The sequence below is a fragment of the Otolemur garnettii genome, unplaced genomic scaffold (genome assembly GCF_000181295.1).
Source record: "Otolemur garnettii isolate 467f Iridium unplaced genomic scaffold, OtoGar3 scaffold00047, whole genome shotgun sequence".
Classification (NCBI taxonomy): domain Eukaryota; kingdom Metazoa; phylum Chordata; class Mammalia; order Primates; family Galagidae; genus Otolemur; species Otolemur garnettii.
The window spans coordinates 1,284,347-1,310,470 of record NW_003852442.1 but is presented as its reverse complement, the minus strand read 5'-3'; the positions used below and the strand labels follow the sequence as shown (position 1 = coordinate 1,310,470).

The window sequence follows — 26,124 nt, the reverse complement described above, 5'->3', positions numbered from 1 at the left end:
GCCTGGACAGCCATGAGGAGGTGAGGTGAGGTGGCCAGAGGGAGGCTGGGGGTCTCCCCTACCACATGCTGGGTAGACGAAGACCTCTCCAGCTGTAGGACCTGGGAAAATCCCCTAATGGCCCCTGCCTCAGCTAACTCCTCTCTAAAATGGGGGTGTTATGAAGACTAAAAGACTGAACAAACAGGAAGCCCCTGCGTGTTTGCCGTGACCCTGCATCTGTGTGGCTCCTGGGTTTTGTTTGAGACAGAGTCTCACTTTGTTGCCCGCAGTAGAGCTGTGGCGTCATAGCTCACAGCAACCTCAAACTCTTGGGCTTAAGTGATCCTTTTGCCTCAGCCTCCCAAGTAGCTGGGACTACAGGCACCCACCACAAATGCCCAGCTATTTTTTAGAGTCAGGGGTCTCACTCTTGCTCAGACTGGTCTGGAATTCGTAGTCCGACCACCTCAGCCTCCCATGCTGGGATCACAGGTGTGAGCCACTGTGCCTATATAGGTTTTATCTTCAGGCTGCTGAAGCACCTGGGCCTGGCCTTTGCTCTCAAATACAAAGAGTAACAGCTTGGATTTCGCATGTACTACAACAGATTTTGTGGACTTTCCAAGTTGGTTGGTTTGGGGGTCTTCGTGTGTGTGTGGGGGTGCTTTGGGGGTGTTGGTCTTGTTTTTGGAAGTTAGGTATCCCTTCTTCCTCTGTGACATTGGAATTGGAGCTGGGCCATTTATGTCTCTCTCTCCTGGCCCCTGATATTTTATGCCTTTGGGGGCCAGAGAGAAGATGTGAAACCAGGGCAGAGCCTAAGGATGCCCCTCTCCTGAGCTCCTCTCCCTGCTTTGAGCAGGGACAGAAGCACCAGAGCCTTTAAACTAGTATAAGAATGATGCCCTAGTGGGTCTGCTGTGTGTGGTTGGGCAGGCTGTGCCCCCTGCACAAGGGCACAAGTCCAGGCTGCTGGGCCACGTGCCCTGTCGCTGGGCTCCAGCCCCCCACGGGAGAAAAGAGCAAGTCTTTCTAATCTGCCAGAAGGTGCCGAGTAGACTCACAGGGGTCCTTGTCCCTAGCTCTGGCTTTGATTTACCAACTCTGTTGACCTCATGGAAGGGGGGGGCTGGGGGCCAGGAAATGCCACGGGCTCCCCTTTCTCCCTGACCTCCACTGCCTCTCCTTAGCATCCCTGATGGAGGAGCAGGGACCGTTCTTAGGTTCTCAAGGAGGGGGTGACAGCAGGGCAGGTGGGGGCCCTGGCTTGCTGGAGTTTGGGGGCTGCCCTCTCTTGCAGTCACTGATGTTCTGCTTGAGCCACCTCCCCTGTGGCCCAGTCTGACACAAACCCACAGGACCTTCCTGGGTGGGGCCACAAGTGTCCCCAGCAGATACCCAGAACAGCCACAGAGAGGGGAGTGGCTGGGACAGGTGACACGTGTTGGCTGTGGGGGCTTTTCCCATGGAGCTCAGCCCAAACAGAGGGGGGCAGTGCTTGGCCCAGGCCAGGCTTGGCAGCTCTTTGGCATCTTGGTGGCTACATTCATAGCTTGACACAAGAGGTAAGCAGGTGTCCTCAAACTACCGCCTGCGGGCCACATGCAGCCCACTTAGGACATTTATCTGGCCTGCTGGGTGTTTTTGCCACCACTGCCTGTCCTGCTTAGCAGCCGACTCGCCCCGGGGCCTGCAGTCCGGCCCTCCAATGATTTGAGGGTCAGTGAACTGGCCCCCTGTTTAAAAAGTTTGAGGACCCCTGGGTAAGAGTGAGTGCTCCATCCCAACTGTCACAGGTGTCTCCCGTGAAACTGCTAGAAAGCCTAAAATTGGCAGCGTGGATGGGGCAGAGAAGAGAGAGGTGATGCCTTCTCCCACAGTCGGGGTTCAGGTGCCGGGGTTGGAGATGGACATGTGAGGAGAGACCGTCTGGGCATTTGGAAACAACAGGGCAGTGGTCCGTCCGACTGCCTGGCCTTCAGAGCCACCTCTTCCCGGTGGCGTCACATTGGGCAAGTTACTATAATCAGGATGCCTTAATAGCACCTCCCTCCAGGTGGTCGTATAAATGGAGTGGGAGATCTGGTAGATACTCCCTAGGTACTGTAAAACATTTGAAATACCCTGGACGTGGTGCACCCCAGCAAACTTGCCATGCTTGTGTTATTTGGTGGTTTGGGATTATCTGAAGTAGGCATTGGTCTGTCATTCAGGAATTAGCTGGATGAGTCAGCAATTCTCTGAACTGGAGTTTCCTGGTTAATTGGGGAATTAGCTGGGTGGGCAGGGATTATCTAAAATGGGGTTATCTGTTGGTTTGAGAATTGGCTGAGTGGGGAGGGATTATCTGAGCTGGGGTTGATTAGTTGATCGGGGAATTGCCTGAATTGGGGGCTGAGCCGGCCCCGCCAGCCGCTTTCCCGTCTCCCTTCCTCACAGATGATGGGAAGCTGTCCTTGGAGGAATTCCAGCTCTTCTTTGCAGATGGCGTCCTCAACGAGAAGGAACTGGAGGGTCTCTTTCACACGATCGATTCTGACAACACCAAGTGAGCCTGAGCCCTGCATGGAGCAGGGTGTGCGTGGGTCTGTGGAGTCTTCACTTCCCGGGCCCCTGTAGGGGGCGGGCAGGAGACCTGAAAATCCCCAAACTTGCTAGTCCAAGAGTCTCTTTGGCCTTCGCTGCCCAGGGTGATCTCAGGAGCAAGCAGACTGATATCGCAGTGGCTACTGCCCCAAGTTGGTCTTTTCTGAGCACATGGCCAAGGAGAGACGCCCACCTTCCTCACCCTGGGTTTGTTTTGTTTTGGGGATAGTCCTGCTCTGTTGCCCAGGCTACAGTGCAATGGCATCATCATAGCTTGCAGCAACCTCAAACTCTTAGGCTCAAACAGTCCTCTTGCCTTAGCCTCCCAAGTAGCTGTGACTACAGGCACCTGCCACCAGGCTCGGCTAATTTTTCTGTTTTTAGTACAGTCAGGGTCTTCCTCTTGCTCAGGCTGGTTTCAAACTCCTAAGCTCAAGGGATCCTCCTGCCTCAGCCCCCCAGAGTGCTAGGATTACAGGCATGAGGAGCCGAAACCCCCAACTTTGCACAGTGAACTCAGGATAATGGGACATTGGCAGGAATCTCATCTTTCTGCTCACCCAACCCAGTTCTAAAACCCCCAAACCAGTGCCTTCTCCCAATCCCAGCATGAACTCTCTGGTTGAGTCTCATCTTACCGTTGACCCTGTTTGAAACCAAACTGAAACTAAATGCTAATCCTGGCTCTAACCTGAATGCTGCTTCTGCTGCTGTACCTAATTAAACTTTTCCTCAACCTAAGCCTAACCTGCATTTCAGGATCAGCCAAAAACCTTGGCTCCAATCCATCTCTGTATCATGTGCAAAATGCACATTCTGCCTGAACTTAGCTCTGACCTTTCCCCAAACTCACCTCCAGTCCCTTTTCCTCAGGATTCCTGGGACAGGCTAGGTCTGAGCCCCCTGCTCAGCCCCAGCTGGTCACCTCCATCAGGCTCTCAAGCAATAACAGTTTCTGGGGGCTCTGCTTGGGGCAGATTTGAGAAGCTGGGATCCCTTGAGACTGGCTAGAAATGGTCTGGAAAAGGTGTTAACCACCAAGCCAGTTTGCAAGGAATCCAGGAGTGTGGTGCCTGGACAGTGGCTGGCTGGGGACTGGGATGGGGCAGATGGAGCAGGCATCTTTCTCTGAGAAAGGCCACTTTGAAGATAGGGCTTCAGGCTGCAGGCTCTGGAGCAGAGAGCTTTGTTTCTGGAGCCAGATGGAGGTTTCTGAGCTTGTTCTGCAGCCTCCTGGGGAGCTTTGAAGGGGCAGAGGCAGGTGCCCACTGATTTATTCATTCTCTTTCGGTGCCTTTGTGTGGGGCCAGCAGGGTGGAGGTGGAGGGAGCAGAGGAGGCATTGGTTTGAAAGCTTAACCTTGAGAGTGGGTGGCTGGGGATGCGGCCCCCTCATCATTGCTGAAGGTAGAAACTCTGAAGACCTTTAGGAATATTTTCTCCGACATTCCCCAAAGCTACAAATGTTAGCTCCTTGGATGCTAAGTTGGCTTTCTGCCCAAAAAATTTACAAAACAGTGAATCAGATTTTTGAAATGCTAGTTTAAGCAAAATTATAGGGTGGTTTTCTGCGGGACTTGTCAGGACTCTGAATATGCGATGTAAATTGAGGAGCCTCTAAGACAGAGCAGGCAAAGCCCAAGTTTACTTGACCACAGAGACCTTGTGTCTGGAGGCTTCTTGAACTTGGGTTCCACTGAGCACACACTGTTCTAGGTCCACCCTCTCCTCCCTGGGATGGGGGGGGGGCAGTCATCAGAGCTGCCCCTATTCGCCCCAGCTTGGCACCTTGATCTCAAGCTGCCGTGTGCTCCTCCTTCATCATTAAGACCGCTTTCCCACTCAGCTACTTTCCTGAGAGACAGCAGCCCCTTCACCCGCTGTAGGAGCAGGGATGTAGACCCCAGCCCCAGCAGACAGGCCTGCACAGGGGTGGAGCATAGAAGCCAATTTTGTTCCGTCCCTAATGGTTGTAGTGCCGCCTCCTGCCCTTTCCTGACCCTGGCCCGGCCTTGCCCTTGGTCCCATCTAGCTACAATGTGATCAGCCAACTTTAGGAGTGAAAAAAGAAATGTGGGGAAACAGAATTGGTCCCTGTTCAGTCCTTTTGCCTGCTGTCCCCTCATCTACAAAGGTGGGGCTTATGGTGCCAGCCCCTGAAAAGTGGGTGTAGTGTGGTGCCTGCTTTACGGGCGGTGTGGGCTGTGCTTGCTGACCCCATCTCTGTCATCTCCCCCCCGCTTCTCTGCAGCCATGTGGACACCAAGGAGTTGTGTGGTAGGTGCATGATTATACAGAGACGAAGATGGGAGTGCAGGGTGGGGCGGGGGGACAAGGGCTGGAGGAGGGGAGAGGCCCTGGGGGAGGGACAGGGTGCTGTGACACCTGACCTCTGCCCTCCTTTTGCCAGATTACTTCGTGGACCACATGGGGGACTATGAGGACGTCTTGGCCTCCCTGGAGACCCTGAATCACTCTGTCCTGAAGGCCATGGGCTACACCAAGAAGGTCAGTGGGTGGAGTCGGTGGCCGTAGCCGCTGGCCGGGATGAGAGGGGAGACTGAGTCAGAAACCTGGCAAGAAGTGTGGTGCAGCATGGACTTGGACTCCAGGCCTGCCCATGGGCTCACTGACCAGGTCCACAGGGAGGGAGCAGGCAAGGGCCTGGGACACACAGATACACCCTGAGCTTTGAAGAGAAACCTGAGCCACTTGCCAAGGAGGAGGCAGCAGCCTGGGAGCTCAGCCAATAAAGTCAGCCAGACCTGGCTGGAGGGGTGGAGGGAGCCTGACATGTCTCTTTCTGAGCCTCAGTTTTTTCATCTGTGAAACGGGAGCATCTACCTTCAACAGTCCTTGAAAGGAATGAACCAAGTAAGATCTCTAAGCTGCTTAGCACAGGGCCTGGCACAGAACACAGCAGCTTCTGGCTTTTACCCTCAGGCTCCTGTTGTCTGCCCGCCCTGATACAGGGTGAGACCAACTCCATGGGGTCCGCAGTTGCTGCGCAGGCACTTGGCTGCCTGTCACAGAGAATCCCTTTCTCACCATCCCCATATATCCAAAACCAGCCAGGCCTCCTCCCAAGCTGCCACCAGTCTTCCTTCCAGTCTGGCATCACACCGTTTTGAGTCTCGCTGTCTTAAAGCATGTTTTTGTTGCAGTTTGGCCAGGGCTGGGTTTGAACCTGCCACCCTTGGTATATGGGGCCAGCACCCTACCCACTGAGCCACAGGCACCGCCCCTAAAGCATGTTTACTAGCGTATAAGACCCACTCCCTAGGCTGTCTTTGCAGAATATCATGTGATTTCCTGAAGTGCCGAGTTGGGCAGGGGATCAGAAGGGAGTGTGGAAAGATCCAGGGGCCCCGAGTCACCAGACAAGGGTGTCTTCTTGTCTGCTCCTGACAGGGCCGTGTGGGTGCACCACATGCCCCTGGGTGACCCTGTGCAATAAACCCCTCCCCAAACTTTACCCTTCTCATCTGGGAATGGGCGGCTCTGAGAGATGCTGCCGCGAGGTGTTGCTTACACCGTGGTGCCACCTTGTTCTTCGGTTGGTGACTAGTTCTCCATCAAGGAGAGGTGTCTGCTAGTCCAGTGTCAGACTTGGCTCTGGGACGTCACACGCGTGGCTTGGCAGGGTGGTCTTTGGTGGGTTTTTAGTGGTGGTGCTAGTAGGTTGGTTGTCACAGTGGGGACTGGGGCTTTTTCTTGTGCGTTTTCTAACTGGTCGTCTTTTGTAAACTGCCAGCTGCTTGGTGGGTATTTCACGTGCTTTTCTTGTGCCCGTGGATTCTAGTTGCCTCCTTGGCTGCTGTTGAGACGCAGCCACAGCTTCTTTGTGACCTAGTGGCACCATCTCTGTGTTTCTAACCCGTGTTTCTCTTCTCGCCTATCAAGCCGTCTACATATTCTCTGAATTCTAAAACCCTGTGCCTGGGCCGGGCCAGGCAGGCTTGATTAGCTCCCGATCTTGAAGTGTCTCTCTCTAGTATCTCTCCACTAATTATGATATTAATACCAACTCCTATTTTAGAATCCTCTTCAGCATGTTGGAGAAATATTTTTGTATTTCCTTTGTTCGGTTTTGTCTTAGGAGGTGGTAGTGAATTTTTTCAAATGCCTTTTGGGTATTTTTATATGATCGTATGATTTTTTTTTTTTCCTAAGCTATTGATGGGGTGGATTCTATTTTTAGATTCTCTCCTATTGAACAATCCTCAGCTCCCTGCGATAAACTCTAATTGATACATTATTCTTTTATCACATTGCTGAATCCTTGTCACCAGCTGAGCGTTTTTTATCTCTCTGTCTCCGTTGGGAATTAAGATCGGATGTTAGTTTGGGAATGATTTGTGAGATGGTCTAGAATGTTTTCTCCGTGTGATTCACCTTTTCTCACAGACTCCTTTTCCTGTTCAGAAATAGAATTTATCCACAAGTCTTGGGTCAAGGTATTAAATAGGGGAGGAGATTATTTTCATAATTAAGGTCAACTCTAATTTGAGTCAAGCTTTTCGCTTTTTGTGTTCATTTTTCTTTTATGAGGGGTTTTTTGTAAGGTAGAATCTCTCTCTGTTGCCCCAAATAGAGGGCAGTGGCGTCATCCTAGCTGATTAAAACCTGAACTCCTTGGCTCAAGGGATCCTCCTGCCTCAGCCTCCCATGCAGCTGGGACCACAGGTGCCCATCACAATACCCAGTTAAGTTTTCTATTTTTTGTAGAGACAGAGTCTTGCTATGTTGTCCAAGGCAATCTCAAATTTTTGGCCTCAAGCGATCCTCCTACCTCAGCCTCCCAAAGTGCTGGGATTACAGGCATGAGCCACCGCATCCCGCCCATTTTCGTATATTGAACAAAATCTCCCCAGACATGCTCACCTCTAAAATCAATTATGTATAGTGTGCTCTTATAATTCTCAAAATCCAAAATCTTATTTGATACAAAACAGGCACTCAACAGATTATGTTCAATAATATATGTACTGCTATAGCTTAGGTCTTATTTTAAATTTTACACTATTTTCCTACACCTTAAAATTGTGCCTGTTTTAATTAGCCATTTCTAGTAACTGACTCCTGGCACACCTACTTACATTTCATGGTCTGTTATCTAATTTAGTTCCTTTCATTACTTTTTTTCTTCCTCTTGAGTTTGTTGTGGTTGCTGTCCTTTTTCACATGTAAAATGGAACAAATGTTTTTGTTTTATTTTTTGAGACAGAGTCTCAAGCTGTCGCCCTGGGTAGAGTACCATGGCATCATAGCTCACAACAACCTCCAACTCAGGCTCCAGTGATCCTCTTGCCTCAGTTTTTCTATGTTTAGTAGAGACAGGGTCTCCCTTTTTTTTTTTTTTTTTTTTTTTGCAGTTTTTGTTTTTGGCCAGGGCCAGGTTTGAACCTGCCACCTCTGGTTTATGGGGCTGGCACCCTGCTCATTGAGCCACAAGCGCTGCCCAGGTCTCACTTTTTGTGAGCTCAGGCAATCCACATGCCTCGGCCTCCCAGGGTGTTGGGATTACAGGTATGAGTCACCGCCTGGCCCTGGAATGTTTACTTTTTTATATTAAAGTTTCAAATTTTTAAAAATTCACCTTTGATATTTTCATGGCTATCATAGATTTTAATGGGTAGTATATTGATTCTCAGTATTCCTTGAGTGGTCTCTGTTCTCCTCATTCATTTCTCATTTGATTGTGTTATGATAAAACCAAATGGTCACTGAGGTTTCTGTTTTTTTTCTTTTTTTTAAATGAATTAAGTTATCTTCGTTATGTAAAATTATCTCACGGATGCTTGAAGATGTGGATTGTGGTTGCAGAATGTCAAATCTGAAAATACTATCCTTTTTTGTTATGAAATGTGGTACTTTTTAAAATTGTGTCTCTTCCACAAGTATTCTGAAATGAACTTATGAATAAATGTAAAGCCGGTCGCTATATAACACAACAATTGATTACATTGTGCCAGACAAAATTCAAATGCCTTCCTGTTGAAGAGATTTATTTGAATTATTATAAATTTTCTACAGCTTAACAGAGTTTTAAAAGCAGCTCAAAAACATGGAAAGACTAAGGAAAGTTTTCTAGATAAGAAACCCAAGAATTTTTCTGCCCATTTCAAGGACTTTCACTATTTTTCCTGATAATGCCATATTTATTATCTAATTTATCTGTCCTGAGACGTTGATAAGCTAATTTCTTAGACTGAAATGTTTTGCCACGTAATCTTTGTATTTCTAATGTTTTTCTTTTCTATATTTTTATCCATGTTTGTATATAGACTGCTGGTGTATTTTATGTAAATGGTATAGTACGTATTTAATATGTAAAATGTAGGAAGTAGAGAAAAGTGTAATCTTCAAATCCCTTCTAATTCCCACCATCCCTACGCATTAATGTTTTAGTTTATTATCTTTGCATCTTTTTTAAGTATATTTCCTTAATATTTATAATCTGTGTATACAAATTTATTTCCTGCCTCTTGGCCTGATATCTTAACGCTTTTCCTGTGTTAGTAAAGCTGTCCCAAGGCATCGTTTTAAACATTACTTAGATGAACTTATTTTTCCTCTGTTATTGTGTATGTTAGATTACTTTGCAGTTTTTGCTATTATGAGTAATAACTATACTACCCTGGGGCATGCATACTTGTATACATTTGCACTAATCTTAAGGATAGATTATCAGAACTGTGGAATTGCTGGGTTAAAGAAATAGGAGCCGGTTAAATAAGGTCTGAATATGTAGCACAGTTGCTTTAGGACACGTCTGTGTCCATGGACGTCACAAAGCTGCAGCTATGAGTGATGTCACGTCCTCATTGGTGCTTCATGTCTTTGTCATTGTATTCCTGCCGTCCTCATCTTGTGTGATACTGTCTCATTTAAATTCTAACCAGATAGCCATCTTACAACTTGTGCTCCTTTGATCAAGTTCCACCGCAGTGTGGTTGCGTTGCTCGGGCTTTTCTTTATAAATGTTTTGTGAGCTGCTGGGTGGATCTTACTTAATCCAGTCTGAGGCTGAGTCTCCTTACATGGGGAAATTCAGGCTACATTTTTTATTGGTAAGATTATTCTGTCTGGTCTGACTGCTGTTACAATTTATGCCTTCATCTCTCTTACATTTCACTTTTTTTTTGAGACAGAGTCTCACTCTGTCATCCTGGGTTAGAGTGCTGTGGCCTCCCAGCAACCTCAAACTCCTGAGCTCAAGCAATCTTCTTGCCTCAGTCTCCTGAGTAGCTGGGATTACAGGCACCTGCCCCTATGCCTGGATAGTTTTGTTTGTTCGTTTGTTTTGCAGATTTTGGCCGGGGCTGGGTTTGAACCTGCCACCTCCAGCATATGGGGCTGGCACCCTACTCCTTTGAGCCATAGGCACCGCCCTAGTTTTTCTATTTTTAGTAGAGAAGGGGTCTTGCTCTTCATCAGGCTGGTCTTGAACCCGTGATGGTCTGCTCTGTTGATCTTTGATTATGATGTAGAAGATGAAAACATCCTTGTTTTCATTTTGCTTAAAGAAGAATAATCTGATCTTTATACTTAGCTAATAAAAAACACTTTCTCTTCCATTTGGGAATAAAAGGACTGTTTAAGATTTTTGTCTCTATTTTCCATGCTTGTCTGACTGAATCCAGTACAGCTGAAATTAAACTACTAGTGGTTGATGTTCTGATTTCCTGACCTCTAAAGCGTTCCTGTTGAATTTGAGCAACCACCATTACATCTTTGTACAACTTCCCCCACTCAAGAATTCTTTCTCTGAAAAACAAACCCAAAAAAACCCCAAAAAGAATTCTTTCTCTAATTCAAACCTAGCTGACTTAGGAGAAATTCTTAAGCTTGCTTTGCAGAAAAGGTGCTCATCTGGTAACATCTCAGATTTACAGATTTCTGACTATTTCCCTATTCTGCAAATGAGTAACTTGTCCTCTGGATGTAGAAATTTCTAGGTGTGATCCTCTCCCTCTGGAATCTGTGGAGCTGGTTGGTCTCCTGGCAGAGGCATTGATTGTGGCAGAAGAGAAATCTGTAGAAGTTTCATTTTCCACCCCTTGATAATAACTTGTCCTCCTGGGAATTCAGCTGATCAGTAACACTTATTGATCCTGTCCTCAGGTGCTGGTCTGAGTGCTTTTAACACACTTCAGCCCGTTTTTCTGCTTGATTGCTTCTAAAACCCTTTTTCTTTGTGTTTAAGTTTTTTGCTGGGTCATATCTTGTTCATTTCTGGCCACCGGTCTGTCTGGAGTCCTTTGATCACTGGACCATGTGTGGTTTTAACCATCGGCTAAGAGGGATGATAGGGCCATTGTAATACATGAGGTTGCTGGAACTCAATATCCTTTGTCCCTCAGGGTCTGTCCGGTGGGCCCTGCTCCGGCTGCTCAGATGCTGCTGGAGGATGTCCACCTCCCTGCCTGCTCTGTGGTCCCCTACGTCCCTCCCCCACGTCTATTTCTCAGTCTGCCTCGCAGCCATGTCTCCCATTGTGCAATTATTGCTAATTAATTCCCAGTCAGAGTGATGGATGATTTAATTTGCTTTCCTTGAGAGCCCTGTTTTCTCCTGCCTTGCCAGGGGCTGGGCAGGACTCCAAGATGCCCAGGGCAGGTGGCTCAGGCAGGCAGAGTCTTAGCAGAGGAGGCTGCAGAGCAGCACAGGGCTTGGGAGATCCGGATCCCCTCCACACGGCGTCATATCTATCATCTCGTCCTTGAGTGACATGGATAAGCCAGAGCCTGCTCTCTTCCACTGTAAAGCCTTTTGCAGCCAAAAGATTCTGCACGGGAACCAAAAGCCTTGAGAAATTTCTCTGCCGATGTCTCATAACAAAGGGGAGAATTCTGCCCCACACCAGAGTAAACCTTACAGAAAACCCTCTTTTATCTTCTTGTGGCAGCTGCTAAACCTCTCTTCCCCCCAGACTTCTCTCTCACCCCCTACTTCTTGATTTGTGAGCCGCAGAGACTTTCTGCAGGCGTCAATTTACTCTGCTCCTGACTCTGCTCTGTCTTTTCTGAGTTAGCAGCATGAAGACCCAGGGGTCCAGAAAATCCTCCTTGGAGGAGGACGGGGACAGAGGAGATGGTCCCTAATACCTTACCCCTGCCAGAGCAACAAGACTACCACCCCACCACTGTCCTCTTCGTCACAACGGCTCCTATTTGCTATATGACAGGTGCTGGGCAGAGCATCGTATAGACCAGTGGTTCTCAACCTGTGAGTTGTGACCCACAGGAACTGTATTAAAGGGCCGCGGCATTAGGAAGGTTGAGAACCACTGGTACAGACACTTCCTCTTCACTGCTGCCTTGGGAGGTAGACAATACAGTGACCCAGTTAGTTATACTCAGGGAGGTCCCAGAGCTCGAAAGTGGTGACACCAGGGTTCAGACCTTGGTCTCTGAGTCTATAGGCCCCGTACTAGAGACTGCACGGCCTCCAAGCTTCAGGAGGTGAGGGAGTCCCCACTTGCTACTCTAGGCAAAGTCACAGACCCCAGGTGCTGTCCCAGCGCCTGTGCTAGACCCCATGTCCGATTTCCCTCCCAACCCCATTCCCCTGACTGCCCCCCCACAGGTATACGAGGGAGGGAGCAACGTGGACCAGTTTGTGACCCGCTTCCTTCTGAAGGAGACGGCCAACCAGATCCAGTCTCTGCTGAGCTCCGTGGAGAGCGCGGTGGAGGCCATCGAGGAGCAGACCAGCCAGATCCGGTGGGTTGATGAGACCCCGTAGGGTCACGTGGGGGTGTGCAGCACACGCTGCAGCCTGCTGGGGAGGGGGCTGGGTGACCTTTGTAAGTTGCTGCCCTCTCTGTGCCTCCCTTTCTCCAGCTGTAACATGGGGACGATCACACACCCAGTGCTCATTGTCAGGGTTGAGTGAGACGGTACAGGCTCAGAGGAATGCCTAGTGTGTGTACACATAGTAGGTGCACACATCGCCCAGACAATGATCCATTTTGCAACATTTTCATGACATCTTCAGGCACTTGTTTATGTAGACCTGGTCTATCATTTGGCTCACCTTTTAAAAAATTTAATTTTGGATTAATATAAGGAGACATATGATTGGATTACATTGTTTACATTTGTTAGCTAGGGTCTGAGTTGTAGGTGAGTTGTTCATCTAGGAGGTACCATGTACCCCTAGCCCCTTCCATCCTCCCCCATACTTGAATTTGTATATATATATTTTTTTTGAGACAGAGCCTCAAGCTATCCCCCTGGGTAGAGTGCCATGGCATCACAGCTCACAGCAACCTCCAACTCCTGGGCTCCAGCGAGTCTCCTGCCTCCTCCTCCCAAGTAGCTGGGACCACAGGCGCCCACCACAATGCCTGGCTAATTTTTGGTTGCAGCCATCATTGTTGTTTGGTGGGCCTGGGCTGGATTTGAACCTGCTACCTTAGGTGCATGTGGCTGGCACCTTAGCCACTTGAGCCGCAGGCGCCGAGCCGAATTTGTATTTTTTCTTTAGACACAGAGTCTCACTTTGTTGCCCTTGGTAGAGTGCCATGGTGTCATAGCTCACAGCAACCTCCAACTCCTGGGCTCAGGCAATTCTCTTGCCTCAGCCTCCCAAGTATGTGGGACTACAGGCCCCTGCCACAACACCCGGCTATTTTTTTGTTACAGTTTGGCCGGGGCCAGGTTCAAACCCGCCACCCTCAGTATATGGGGCCGGTGCCCTACCCACTGAGCCACAGGTACCCCCTAAGTTTGTATTTTTTCCTCATGTGGGCCTATAGTTGTCCATCTACTAGTTTTAAAATAATATTGAGTGTATGAGGTGCTTGCTTTTCCATTCGTGAGATACTTGGGAGGATGTTCTCCAAATCCACCCATGTTGTAACAAAGGACACTACATCTGTCTTTTTCATGACTGACAAGTATTCCATGGTGTATATATACCACAGTTAATCCATCCATGGGTTGCTGGCACTTGGGTTGTTTCTACATCTTGGTGATTATGAATTGAACTGCTATAAAACCCAAGGGAAAGTGTCCTTGTGATAAAATTTTCTTCTGGGTAGATACCTAGTAATGGGATTGCAAGATCAATTAGAAGTTCTACTTTTAGCTCTTCGAGGATTCTCCATACTTCTTGCCAAAGAATTTGTATTAGTTTGTAGTCCCACCAACCCTGTATAAGTGTTCCCTCCTCTCCACACCCACGCTGCCAGCATCTGCAGTGTTGTTACTTTGTGATGTGGACCATTCTCACTGGGTTTACATGATCTCAGAGAGGTTTTGACTTACATTTCTCTGACTATGGACAATGAACGGCTTTTCATGGGTGTGTTTGGCCCACTTTCTAAAACTGGAAATACATTTAGGAAACCATATGGCTACTTAATTGGAAAATATTACATGGCACAAATAATGAAGTAAGTGTAAAAATAAGCACGTGGTAGTGTCTACAGCCAGGTTGAATCCTGAGTCCTGCTCCCCCTTTGTTTAAAAGGAGAGACTGAGAGAGGCATTGGGGCCAGGGTTATACTGAATGGACACTTTCTAGGGACAGGTGAAAATAGGGTGACTTCCTCACAGTGCTATTCAGTGTTCTATAGAGCCTTGTGTCCTAGGAACCAGGGAAAAGCATCTGGGGTCCCTTCTTGGATGGTGGATGCCGTGTTGAGGCTATGACCTGGCATCTGGAAGGGGAGTGCTCTACTTCGGGCTAAGCAGTACCCCTCTTGGGGGACAAGCCCTCCCATTTGCTGTCCCAAGTTGAGACAACCCTCTCTTGGCCCAGTCCTTCCTAGAACAGCTTATGTACCTGGTGTTAAGAAGAAAAAGAGGCTCGGCGCCTGTGGCTCAAGTGGCTAAGGCGCCAGCCACATACACCTAAGGTGGCGGGTTCGAATCCCCAGCCTGGGCCCACCAGGAGTTGGAGGTTGCTGTGAGCTGTGATGGCACGGCACTCTCTATGAAGGGGGACAGCTTGAGGCTCTGTCTCAAAAAAAAAAAAAAAAGAAAGAAAAAGAAAAAATACAAATAGATGGGAGCAACAGCCAAGTGTCTGTGCCCAGATTCTACTGGCCTTGAATTTTCCCAGCAGAGAGAACATCAAGGCTGGGATGTTGGACTGCTTTGGGCTGGGAGTTTGAGCCTGTGTTTTTTGTTGGTGAGGAGTTGGTCCCAATCATATATGATTATGGAGGTTGTTCTGTGACATTTTGAGTTTGTTTGGAGCACTTGTGGTTAAACACCTGGGAAATTCAACATGCAGATTCCTGGGCCCCCAGCTAGACCCACTGGTTAGACTTCCTGCTAATAAAGCCCAGAACTCTGCTTCTATGATCGGTCCTATGATTCTGAGGGTCCCCCAGCTGACAATTACCTTTGTGTTTTTGTTATCTTGATCAAAAACTTGCCATTTTTATTCTACTACAGAACAGATAGTAACATTGCACAGTTTCACAGCTAATTTTTTGCACTGTGCCAGCTCCATTGCGTGTCAGTGGTTATACCTGCCCACCCTCACGTCTGAGACCTTACTTTGGGATGTTAGTGGAGGGGGTGGTAGGTGGTTATGGAGAGATACGGCTGCTCCACCCATACCCCACCTCAAACCTCCTCAGCTCTCAGCTGTGTCAGCTCCTGGCCACAGGTCCTAGAGGCCCATCCCCTCTCCTGGCCCTGGTGCAGCCTCCCAGGATGGCATGTCCCAGGCCAAGATGCTGGCTCAGACCCCACCACCCAGAAGCCCCTGAGGAACCCATGGTTGGAGGGATGTGTTTAATTTGCTGCTGCTTTGTAGACATACTGTGATTGACACCTCAGACTCTGCCAGCCTTTTCCTCCTATCCTCAGGGGAGTGGGATTCTCTTCCTCAGCACAGGGAGAGCTTGGCTGAGCTCGCAGGGTTCATGGGAGACAAATTCCAGCGCAGGCTCAGGCAGCAACACTCACAGACGGGGTGGGGCCTGCACAGGGCGCTCTTTGTGGGTGTGTGTTTCCTGTGTGTCCAGTGAGTTTCCCAGCACCTTTCTGCACGTGAGGGTTTGGCTATTCACTGAACATGTGTTGAGTCCCTGCTCTGTCCCGCACTTGGAGGGCATGGTGCGTGTGGCTGTCAGGGCACTCAGGGCATAGCAACGTGCATAGGGGGAGGGGTGTGCAGGACCAGGAGCTGCAAGGCCATGTCAGGATCACAGTTCTCTGTCTTATTAATATTCCTACTCCCAGCGTCCCTTAGGGCCCCCTGTGTGTGTCCCATACAGGGAGGGGGTCTTGCAGACTCAGGTCCTCCACCCCAGTGGCCACCAAACACCAAAATGGCTTCTCAGGAGGCAGAGAGAGAGGAAGGGAGACTTGGTACCTCTACAGTTTGGGCAGGTGTCTGGGCATAGCAGTGGGCTACTGGGGTAAGGGTGGGTGCCTGGCTGAGCCTGCTGTGGTCCTAGAACTCAATCAGGAACAGGGTGGGGTTCCAGGAGGCAGCTGAGTTCAAATCCCAGCCCTGCACTGGGCTCCTGAAGACCAAGACCCCTGCTTTGTAACCCTTATTTCCTCCTGTGTAAAAAAGGCAAAAATGCTCACCTCTCAGGGATAGGGTTCCCTGGGGCAAGTCCTGTGCACATTTTAGCCCAAATCAGTCCTTAATAAACACCTATCAGTGACTCGGTGTGGTCAGGGCTCAGCACCTGCTCCATGACCTATGTCTCCTCCACTCAAGCTGCAGACAGAACCACAGCAAAACAAGCCACGGCGAGGCGGAGTCCTGGTACAGAAGCCCTGCTCCCCCCTATGTCCCTAACCACAAGCTAATGGCCACAGAACAAGGAAAGAGCCTTCCGCCTGGTGAGAGCAGTGGCCCAGGGTGGGGGATGACACTTTGTGTGTGGGGGGAGGTTACTGAGTTCTAAGAGTTCTCTGATGGGGACTGGGACTCAGAAGATAGGTTTGGGGCCCCTGGGAGGGTTGGGAGTGTCCCTCCTTCCCACAGGCCTGGCCCTTCCCACCATCAGGATCTGTTTCTCTTTGCCAGCCACTGAGGACTCAAAGGAGGAGGGCCTGGAAGCCCAGATCACCCGGCTGGCAGAACTGATTGGAAGGCTGGAGAACAAGGTGAGCCCTGGCCACACCCCCACCTCATCCTTCCTCTCCTCCCCATTCCCAGGGAGTGCAGAGTGAGGACAGAAGTCAGGGCTGCAGAGGGATCAGGGAGCCAGTGTGGAGGTACAGAGCACACAGCACACAACTGAGACACACACTCTGGAGAGGGAAAAGGGGCTGTGAGAGGGGCAGCTGCAGGAGCAGAGTGGCCAGCGGGTGCTTCAAGGGGCCATAGCTGCAAAGATAGCTTTGCTATAAGGTGAGTGGCCTTGAGTAAGTGGTCTACAAGAGGCAGCTTCAGGATGAGTGAGAGACTCTTGGAAACCATGAAATGACCCCAAACAGGAAGTCTATCAAGTACAATGTGGCACATGGGTAATAAAAAATTTGACACAGCCTCTCTAGAATCAAGAGAGAATTGCATGACTTGGTAGAGTACCCATGATATGACCATCTGGCAGAAGAAAGAAGTTTGGCCAGGTGCGGTGGCTCACGCCCATAATCCTAGCACTCTGGGAGGCCGAGGCAGGTGGATAGCTTGAGTTTACAGGTTCGAGACTAGCCTGAGCAAAAGTGAGACCCTGTCTCTACTAAAAATACAAAAACTGAGGCAGGAAGAAGATCACTTGAGCCCAAGAGTTGGAGGTTGCTGTGAGCTATGACATCACGGAACTCTACCCAGGGTGACAGCTTGAGACTCTGTCTCAAAAAAAAAGTTTGTCTTCACTTCCAGATAGATGGGCTCAGGTAGCAGCCTGTCCCCATTGGAGTTCTGGCTGTACCATTTAATTGCTGTGTGGCCTGGGGCCAATGACTTACCCTCTCTAAGCTTCTGATTCCTCTGATGATATGGCAAATAATCAGGAGAATACTACCTTCATAGAATGTTTTTAGGATTTAATAAAATGTCTTTTTTTTTTTTTTTTTGAGACAGTCTCACTCTGCCCCCAGGCTACAGTACAGTGGCATCATAGCTCACAGCAACCTTAGACTCTTGGGTTCAAGTGATCTTCCTGCCTCAGTCTCCTGTGTAGCTGGGACTATAGGCATCTGCCACAATGCCTGGCTACTTTTTCTGTTTTTAGTACAGACTGCGTCTCATTCTTGCTTAGGCTGGTCTTGAACTTCTAAACTCAAATGATCCTCCTGCCTCAGCCTCCCAGAATGTTAGGAGTGAGCTACCACACTCAGCCAAAATCATGTCTTAATGAGTTGTTAGTACAGAGTCCCCCATAGTTAGCCTTCAGTATAAGTGAAGTTATTAATTATTACACGTTCTTACCAAAACCTATACAATGCATACACACCGTACTGTCCACCTCCATAACCCAAGTAACAGATCTCACAGCTCTGTGTTTGAGGTGATTTTTATGCATTCTACTTCCCCGTATTTCCTTTACACCTTTTACAAATGGCGTTACTATTTTGATAGGTTTGAGTGCTGAAGGATTCTAGGGGCTCCCCCCAAGGAGGAGCAAAGCCTGTGACCTGGAGAGTCCGAGGGAGGAGGGAGGCGGTTCCCCCTTGCAGGAGTGAGGCAGAGGTGGGGTCGACCCCCTCCACCTTGAAGCCAGCTGCGGGAGGGCTGGGGGGGACGCTGTGGCCCGGTTGTCATAACAACTCGGTGGGTGCCTCCAGAGGGAGGCTCTTTGAAGCTTATTTTTAGCGCCCAGTCGCCCTAACAACCAGGCTGGTGGGTAACCACGGAGCACCTGGGCGTCCTGGAGACGGGGAGGGGCCCTTCTCTCTAGCCTCTGATTGGCCAGGGCTGCGAGCAGGGGCCAATCCGAGGCCTGGCTCTGGGCCCCGCCTTCCTCAGTCACCAGAGCCGCCTTCTGTCTCCGCCTGGGCCAGGAGGATGGAGGAGCTTGGGGGTGGCTGGACAGGGATGGGGCAGATATGGGTCCTGCCCTGCCTTCCCCCAATCTTTTATGGCTTTGCTGGCTGGGAGAACCTAAAAGGAAGCAGCTGTAGCTCTCGCCTTCCAAAAGCCACGTATATGGTTGTAAAACTAGGCTCACCTTCACCACCTAGCGAAGCACGCTCTTCAGTCAGAACCTACTATTGGGCCCGGTGCGAAGTGAACAGGCAGGACCCCCTAGTTTGGATATTAATAATTTCGAGGTGGGGACTGCACAGATCACCCACCCCCCGTTTTCTTTAACAGCCAGACCTTCACATGTGCTCTTGTGTGATAAGGAAGAGACAGTCTATCCTGGTAGAGGATAGACAGGGATGGGAGCTCAGGTGTCAATTATTGGGGTACCCAAGTTAAAAGAAGAATCATGATCCTGGGTGTTTGGCTCTGACACCAGCTTGTGTGCCCTCAGAGCCAAGGTCCTCTGTATGAAATAGGGCTGTTTGAGCCTCACTGGGTGCCCTCCGTAGGCACCAGGTAAGGGTGACAGCGACATCAAGGTTCCTGCTCCCCTGGAGTTTAGAGAGGGGCAGCAGCTACCAGAGCTGGGAAAATTAAGATATATTTGTATACAGTTTAGCTCAAGGCCTAGGGAAAGCCATAGAGAACAGATCACCCCAGTCAGGCCGTTAGATTGAGGTACCGGGGCTTATGATTTGGGGTGAGCTGCAACTTGATGGGGGAAATCTTAGGGTTATGGCAAAACCCAGCATCTTGGATTTGGGGCTCTTAATTGGGGCTCTTAATACCTTAAAGCCATAGAGAACAGATCACCCCAGTCAGGCCGTTAGATTGAGGTACCGGGGCTTATGATTTGGGGTGAACTGCAACTTGATGGGGGAAATCTTAGGGTTATGGCAAAACCCAGCATCTTGGATTTGGGGCTCTTAATACCTGTTGTTACCCCTCTCAAGCCCTCCCTGCCACAGCAGAACACCTAGGGACCTCCTTTATGGCCACGGCAGTGGGTCAGCTTGGCCTCTGTGCCTTCCCGTGGTCCCAGACACCAGGGCCAGGAGGAATTCTCAGCCACTTGCTAGGGCTGCTGTCCTGGCTCTGCCTTCTCAGGTCCCTTCTGAGCCAGTACTGTACATGGACGGTGGACCAAGGCCTGGGACCTTGGGGTAGAGGGGGGGGAGCTCTGTAGTGGCCCCAAGTGTGCCAGCGTCGTCATGGTGGGTCCTGAGGTGGCCTGTCTCTAGCATCCCTCTGCGTCACCATTCCAGGCACTGTGGTTTGATCTGCAGCAGCGCCTCTCCGATGAAGAAGGCACCAACATGGTGAGGACCCTTCCCCCCCCTACTCCCTGTTGAGCCAGGCCACTCAAGACCCAGATGGCTGGGTGTCCCTGACCGCACTGCCTCTGCCCCACCTGGAACCATTGCGCGGACATATGCAGCCCCACCCTGGCCCAGCAGTCGTGCCCCTACCCCCCAGGGGTGTTTTCGGAGACACTGGGGACTGTGATCAAAAAAGCCTGGCCTGATCAGGACAACACACAAATGCAGATTCCATCAGAATCTGGGGACAGCAACCAGGGACGCTGTTGGCCACTGGTTTTGCTGTATCTTGGGGACTCAGCCTTTCATCAGCCTTGTCTGCTGGTCCCTATTTGTGGGGACACTTTATGCATTTGGCTTTTTTTCTAGTCCTTTAACCTGTTTTCTTGTAGAGGAATGAAAAGTGGGGAGAGGAGGGAACAGGACAAGTGGGTCAGCCCATCAGGTACTAGGGGGGGACAAGGGGGTGGCCTGGGGTCCCCACACTCACATGCGCTCTGGCCCCACAGCACCTCCAGCTGGTCCGCCAGGAGATGGCCGTGTGCCCTGAGCAGCTGAGCGAGTTCCTGGACTCCCTGCGCCAGTACCTACGAGGCACTGCTGGAGCCAGGAGCTGCTTCCAGTGAGTGGCCCAGAGTGGCAGGCCACCCTCACCCCTGAAAATCCACTGTTCCCCCAGGAAGCCCAGTGCCAGGTGGGAGAAAGTTTGTGCTAAGGAGACACCCCGGGAGAAAAGGCTGCTTTCAGGTGGGGGGCTATGGCTGCCCAGGCACCCCAGCCTACAGAACTCAAGAGCAAGGCAGAGGAGATGACATGGGTGGCGGGCAGGGTCCACTCCTGCCCAAGGTGAGGTGCTCACCATTGCTGCAGCGCTTGGGGAGGCCTCATGTTCATCCCACAAGGGCCAGTGGCCCATGGCACAAGGTGGTAGAGTCCCCTCCTTCCCAAGCAAATGGTGAGGATGAAGGGACTCCAGATTCTTTGGCCTCAGATGAAGCCAGAGTCCTTTACTGAGCTGGAGAGTGTGTGTGTTGGTGGAAGGCATCACAGGGCCCATTAAATACCAGGTGACAGTCGGAATGCTGTGCTTGCCCCAGGAAGGACAGGGAGAGAGGAGCTCTGGTGGGGGGTCCTCCAGGATGAACACTGTCCCAGAGCCCATGGCGCAGGGCTTCCACACTGCATGTCTTCCCTGTATGTGGCACCTGTCCCAAGGCATCCCTTCCCCAAAATAATTAGCTGAGCTGATACAGTCACCATAAGGGCTGTGACAACTCTGTAGTAACCCCCTTAGATGAACCAAGCCCAGGGTGCCCTGTGCCATTGATTGAAAGACCCAGAGTGGGCACTTTCCCTGTATGGCATAGGGTCCCAGGTCATACCCACCTCCACCTGCCCTTTAAGAGGCCCTAGCTCCATGTGTCATTTCAGCATAATCACCTAATGATACCAACAGGGGCTTTATTTCCCTGCTGCCACCCTGTGTGGCAAAGCCTGGAATTTGCTGTGCTGCCCCAGCAGAGCTTTCCCTAAACAGACTTCTGCTCAGGGAGTTTGTTTCTGCTGAACAGGAGGGAGAAAGCCATGTCATCCCCTCTCTTTTGAAGTCCTGAGTTACCCCCTGCACAAGGTGATCTGTATGCCCCATGTCATGGGGGCCCGGTCCTCCTGCCAGGCCTGGGACGCTCAAGGGGAGTGTTTTGAGACAATGCGTACAAAGAGCCTAGTGAGACGCTGCTGCCGTGATTTTTAAAGGTATTTTTGAAATGATGCCAGTGCATTTCACATGGGGCCAGCTTACTCCAGGTGCTGGGGCTGCAGTGCTGAACCAGAGTCTTCTACCCAGCTGGTGCCCCCAGCTTCTGTCCTGCCCGACTCTGAGGTTATCTCAGCTCTGGAGTTGCCCTGACAAGTGCTTGTTTAGGAACTGTGGGGAGAAGGCAAAAAAGGGTTACAGAGGTCCCTGTGTGTGCTACAGGGCAGAGCCCATGACAAGGGAGCAGGAGAGGGGTGGCCCTCAGTCTACAGCTCCCTCCCTCTCTCCCCTTACAGCATTGCTGCTGTGAGGCTCTCTGATGGCTTCACCTTCGTGGTCTACGAGTTCTGGGAGACAGAGGAGGAGTGGAAGAGGTGAGAGGGCCCAGGCGGGGGCCGTGGCTGGTACAGAGTCCAGCTATACTCACCCCCAATCATGCTTGCTGGAGTTGGCTGAATGTGTGCATAATCCAGGTGCCAAGTGTTTTGGAGAGTTGGGGGACTCACATCCCATGCAGTCAGGCTTTAATGCAGCTGGAACATACTTGTCTGTGAAAACTGCTGTTCTAAGGGTTAAAAATCCCCTCTCCAACCCCCAGCCTTTCCCCCATTCCAACCCGGAGGCCCAGTTCAAGTGCCATCCTCAAGAAAGTTCTCGGCTTGGCACCTGTGGCTCAAGTGGAAGGCGCCAGCCACATACACCTAAGGTGGCAGGGTAGAATCCAGCCCAGGCCCGCCAAACAACAATGACAGCTGCAACCAAAAAATAGCTGGGCGTTGTGGCAGGCGCCTGTGGTCCCAGTTACTTGGGAGGCGGAGGCAGGAGACTCGCTTGAGCCCAGGAGTTGGAGGTTGCTGTGAGCTGAGATGCCATGGCACTCTGCCCAGGGGAAAAGCTTGAGGCTCCGTCTCAAAAAAAAAAAGTTCTCCTGCTTTCCCACAGTTCCCCTCTCTGTCCCCCTAAACCCTCCCATCTTTGGCCTAGTATCGAGGGCCGCAGCTCTGCCTCAGGTTGTACAGAATCTCAGGCCCGGTACAGGCCAGATAACTCAGTACCCACCTGATCAATGGCTGATCTGTTACCCCTCCCACCCTGTGGTCCTGGGGGCTTACTGTGCAGGCAGACATCCATTCTGGTGGCCACCACCGAACTCAAGCTAGGGCTCTGGCACCTGCTCAGAGCAGTTCCACAAGGGTCCTGAGCATTTCGCATGTGCCAGACCCCTACTCTCCAGCTCTCATCAGGAACTATCAGCTGTGTTCCCAGCGGTTGCTTCCCTGCCAAACAATTTGCTAACAGGCTGGGGACCCAGGGAAGGACTCAGGGTCTCTTTCCTTACTCCTACTTCCCTAAAGCCTTGGAACCAGGGAACTGAAACTCCTTAAGGCAGCCATGTAGCATCAGTCCAAAGCAGATGATAGCTGCACCACCACCCCCCCAGGGTGTGGCAGGCACTGGCCTCTGTTCAAAGTCTTGCCTTCGGCAGTCACTCCCTGGGAGGGAGGGAAAAGGCTATCTCCTTGGGTATGGTGCCCTCCCTGGGGCCAAGCCGTCTCCTCCCACAAAGGCCCAGAGCCCTGGTGTTGAGCTGGGATTAGGAGTGGTCCCACAGGGGCAGCAACTCTCCTTGAGGCTCCTGGAGCCCCCAGATCAGCCTCTGACTCACCTGTGTCCCCCCCGGGTTGCAGGCACCTGCAGAGCCCTGTGTGCAAGGCATTCCGGCACGTCAAGGTGGACACGCTGAGCCAGCCTGAGGGCCTCTCCAGGATCTCCGTGCCAGGTAGAGGCAGGGGTGGTGGAGAGCCCACGAGCAGCAAGCTGGGCAGTCCCACCTCTTGGGGCTAGGGCCACCACTCCCAGGGATCTGCCCTAGTATAAACTCACTATCAATGCCAGGTGGGCAGGAAGGGCCCAGGAGCCAGAAGAGCACCCAGCCTTGTAGCCCTTCAGCTACAGAATGGAGACCAGTGGCACAGTGAGATGGCCCCAGGGCCCCCTCCACCCACCTTCCCAGCAGCCATGACATCACCCCAAAAGGACTGAAGCCTTGCTCTGCTCCTTTCTCTCGCTGAGGCCCCCCCCCGTGCAGGCAGCCTCCCCCCAGTTCGGGGATGTCTCTTCTGCCTTGCAGGCTTAGGGGGCCGTGGCCCCTGCAGCCTACCTCACCTCCAGGGCTAGGGCAGCACATTTAACTACCCTACCCTCTGACCTCTTCCCCCCTCTGCTCTCTCTAGCTGCCTGGTGCACAGTGGGCCGAGACTGACCACCTCCCAGAGGCCTGCGGCTGGGCCCGCCCCCTCTTCTCGTGAAGGACAGCCCCTTTTCTAGAAACTTTGGTATACAAGCCTTTCACTGTACTTCTCAACACAAACCTATGTCCCTGCTGTTTGAAATGGAGGAACCCTCCCTCCCCACCCCAGACAGTGGCCACACCAACCCAGCCCACCTCATCTTCTAACGGTAAAGGCCACCTCTCTCCTCCCCTTGCTGACATTTCTCTACCTGGTAGGAGCTGTGACCCTGTAGTGCCCAACCAAAGTGAAAACCCATAGGAACCAGCTCCATGCTAGGCAGCCGTTGGGCATGGGTGCCAAATAAACTGGTTGGGAACATCCGTGTAGGTTGTTTGGTTTGGCTGGAATGGAGGTTGGGTTCCTGCATTCCAGCTGTCAGGGTGTGTGTGGGGCACCAGGCAGCCTCCATACAGCCAGCCCTGCGTTTTCTGTGACACCCTAAGCCCGTCCCCACAGCCTCAGTTTTCTTCTGTGTGAGATGAAGGTGACAACTCTCTGGGCAGGTATTCTGACAAAGAGGCTCATACCTGTTGCACAGTTCAAGGGTCCTGAAGATCATCCTCAGGTTCAGTAATTCTCTAAAGGACCCAGCAAAGCTAAAATTTCAAAACTGTCACAGTACAGTTTATGACAACAGACAGACCACCACGGGGAGACAGATGCAGGGCTCCCAGTAAAGTCACAACAGCAGCAGCTCACACCGGGCCGCGACGTGGACACACACAGGAGGATTGCCAGCCGGGGCAGCTCCCCAAGCCTCAGGCCCCTCCCACAGATGTGACTGACACCCCCTCCTGATACCTCAGGGCCCAAGGACCCACCATCAGTCACAGCATCAGCACAACTGCCCCATGGAGCACCAGGTAAACAGACACCTGTGAGCAGGACCTTCCCAGGGTTTCCCTGGGGGCACAGCTTACACTTCACTGCACACCTATAAATGAGCTATTCTAGCAAAACAGGGGACACCAAGTATCTGAACTTGAAATAATGTCCAAAGTACTATTATGGAAGCTTTGTGACATCTTTCTCTAAAACACACACAAGTTTGGAGGAGGACAGGTGGGCGGGGAGGAAGGCAGATGGCTGGTCTCACCCAGAGGGAGGCCTGGGCCATGGTGGGAACCCTGGGAAGGCAGGAACCAAGAACCGGCATCTTTCTGCCTCCTGCCCCAACTTGGTACAGCCTGGTACAGTCAGCCAGGAAAACATGCTTATTGTCACACCACTTGGCACTGTCCCTGCCCATGCTGTCCTGGCCGCCTGGAGCCTTGACTGGACCCTGTTCCCATGGCAGGTCCCTCCTCCCTTCTGGCTGTGGGTCCTGCCCCTCCCTTGCATAGTCTGACACCAGCCACTCCTGCTCACACAAAGCCAGCCAAACCTGAGCTTGCAGGAAGAGTGGGGAGGGGCCACACCAACATCCTGGCACCAGCTTCTCAGGGCCTTGGTTTTCTCATCTGTAAAGTGGGGAGAAGACCCCACTATGGAAGGATGAGGGGCTTCATACTCCTGCTGGCCTGGTCAGCAGCCAGAGAGCTGCCCTGCCCAGCCCCGAGGCTGGTGCTTTTCCAGCCAGCTTAGCTATTTTAAGGCTCTTTGGGGGCACAACCGAGGCAGCACATTTAACTGCATGGTGTGCTCTGCCACGCGTCACGCCCGCTTGCCTGAGCTCTCTCTGCATGGTGGCATCTCTGCTGCTCTCAGCCCACGAGCACCTGGAGCCTCCTCAGAGCCCGAGTGGGTGGGAACGGGTGCAGAGAACAAATGTCACCCTTAAGAGGGATCAGAGCTTCCACTTAATTTCTACCCCAGAGCCAGGCACCCTCTCCCTCCAGGTGCAGACATGGAGACCCAGAGAGGGTAAGTAACTCACTCAGGTCAGGTTCAAGCCTACAGTGACACACCCCAGTCCTCTGGGGGGAAATCAATCTGGTTCCTCAGAAAATTAAGGAGTTACATCAAGTGTCCAGAACCAGCTCACTGAAACCTCAATTCCATTTCTAGGTAGATACTTTACCCAAAAGTATTGAAAATGGCCTTCAAGGCTTGGCACCTGTGGCTCAAGTGGCTAAGGCGCCAGCCATGTACACCCAAGGTGGCAGGTTCGAATCCAGCCCGGACCTGCTAAACAACAATGATGGCTGCAACAAAAAAATAGCCAGGCGTTGTGGCGGGTGCCTGTGGTCCCAGCTACTTGGGAGGCGGAGGCAGGAGACTCGCTTGAGCCC

At 51.3% G+C, this 26,124-nt stretch overlaps 1 protein-coding gene across 9 annotated transcripts in view; it reads left to right on the top strand.

Annotated features, from left to right (window-relative positions):
- Window positions 1–24,213, top strand: part of NECAB2 (N-terminal EF-hand calcium binding protein 2) — a 27,508-nt gene extending 3,295 nt beyond the window's left edge. The window contains exons 2-12 of one of the 9 annotated variants that reach the window (XM_012806164.2): window positions 2,422–2,530; window positions 4,819–4,844; window positions 4,978–5,075; window positions 12,159–12,295; window positions 16,272–16,390; window positions 16,578–16,657; window positions 19,790–19,843; window positions 20,353–20,465; window positions 21,896–21,973; window positions 23,288–23,379; window positions 23,834–24,213. In XM_012806164.2, coding sequence (XP_012661618.1) covers window positions 4,995–5,075; window positions 12,159–12,295; window positions 16,272–16,390; window positions 16,578–16,657; window positions 19,790–19,843; window positions 20,353–20,465; window positions 21,896–21,973; window positions 23,288–23,379; window positions 23,834–23,862 — 783 coding nt within the window. In that variant the 5' untranslated portion in view covers window positions 2,422–2,530; window positions 4,819–4,844; window positions 4,978–4,994 and the 3' untranslated portion in view covers window positions 23,863–24,213. The other 8 variants (XM_023514107.1, XM_023514106.1, XM_023514105.1 and 5 more) reach the window with 8 other exon arrangements.
- The last annotated feature ends 1,911 nt before the right edge of the window (window positions 24,214–26,124 follow it).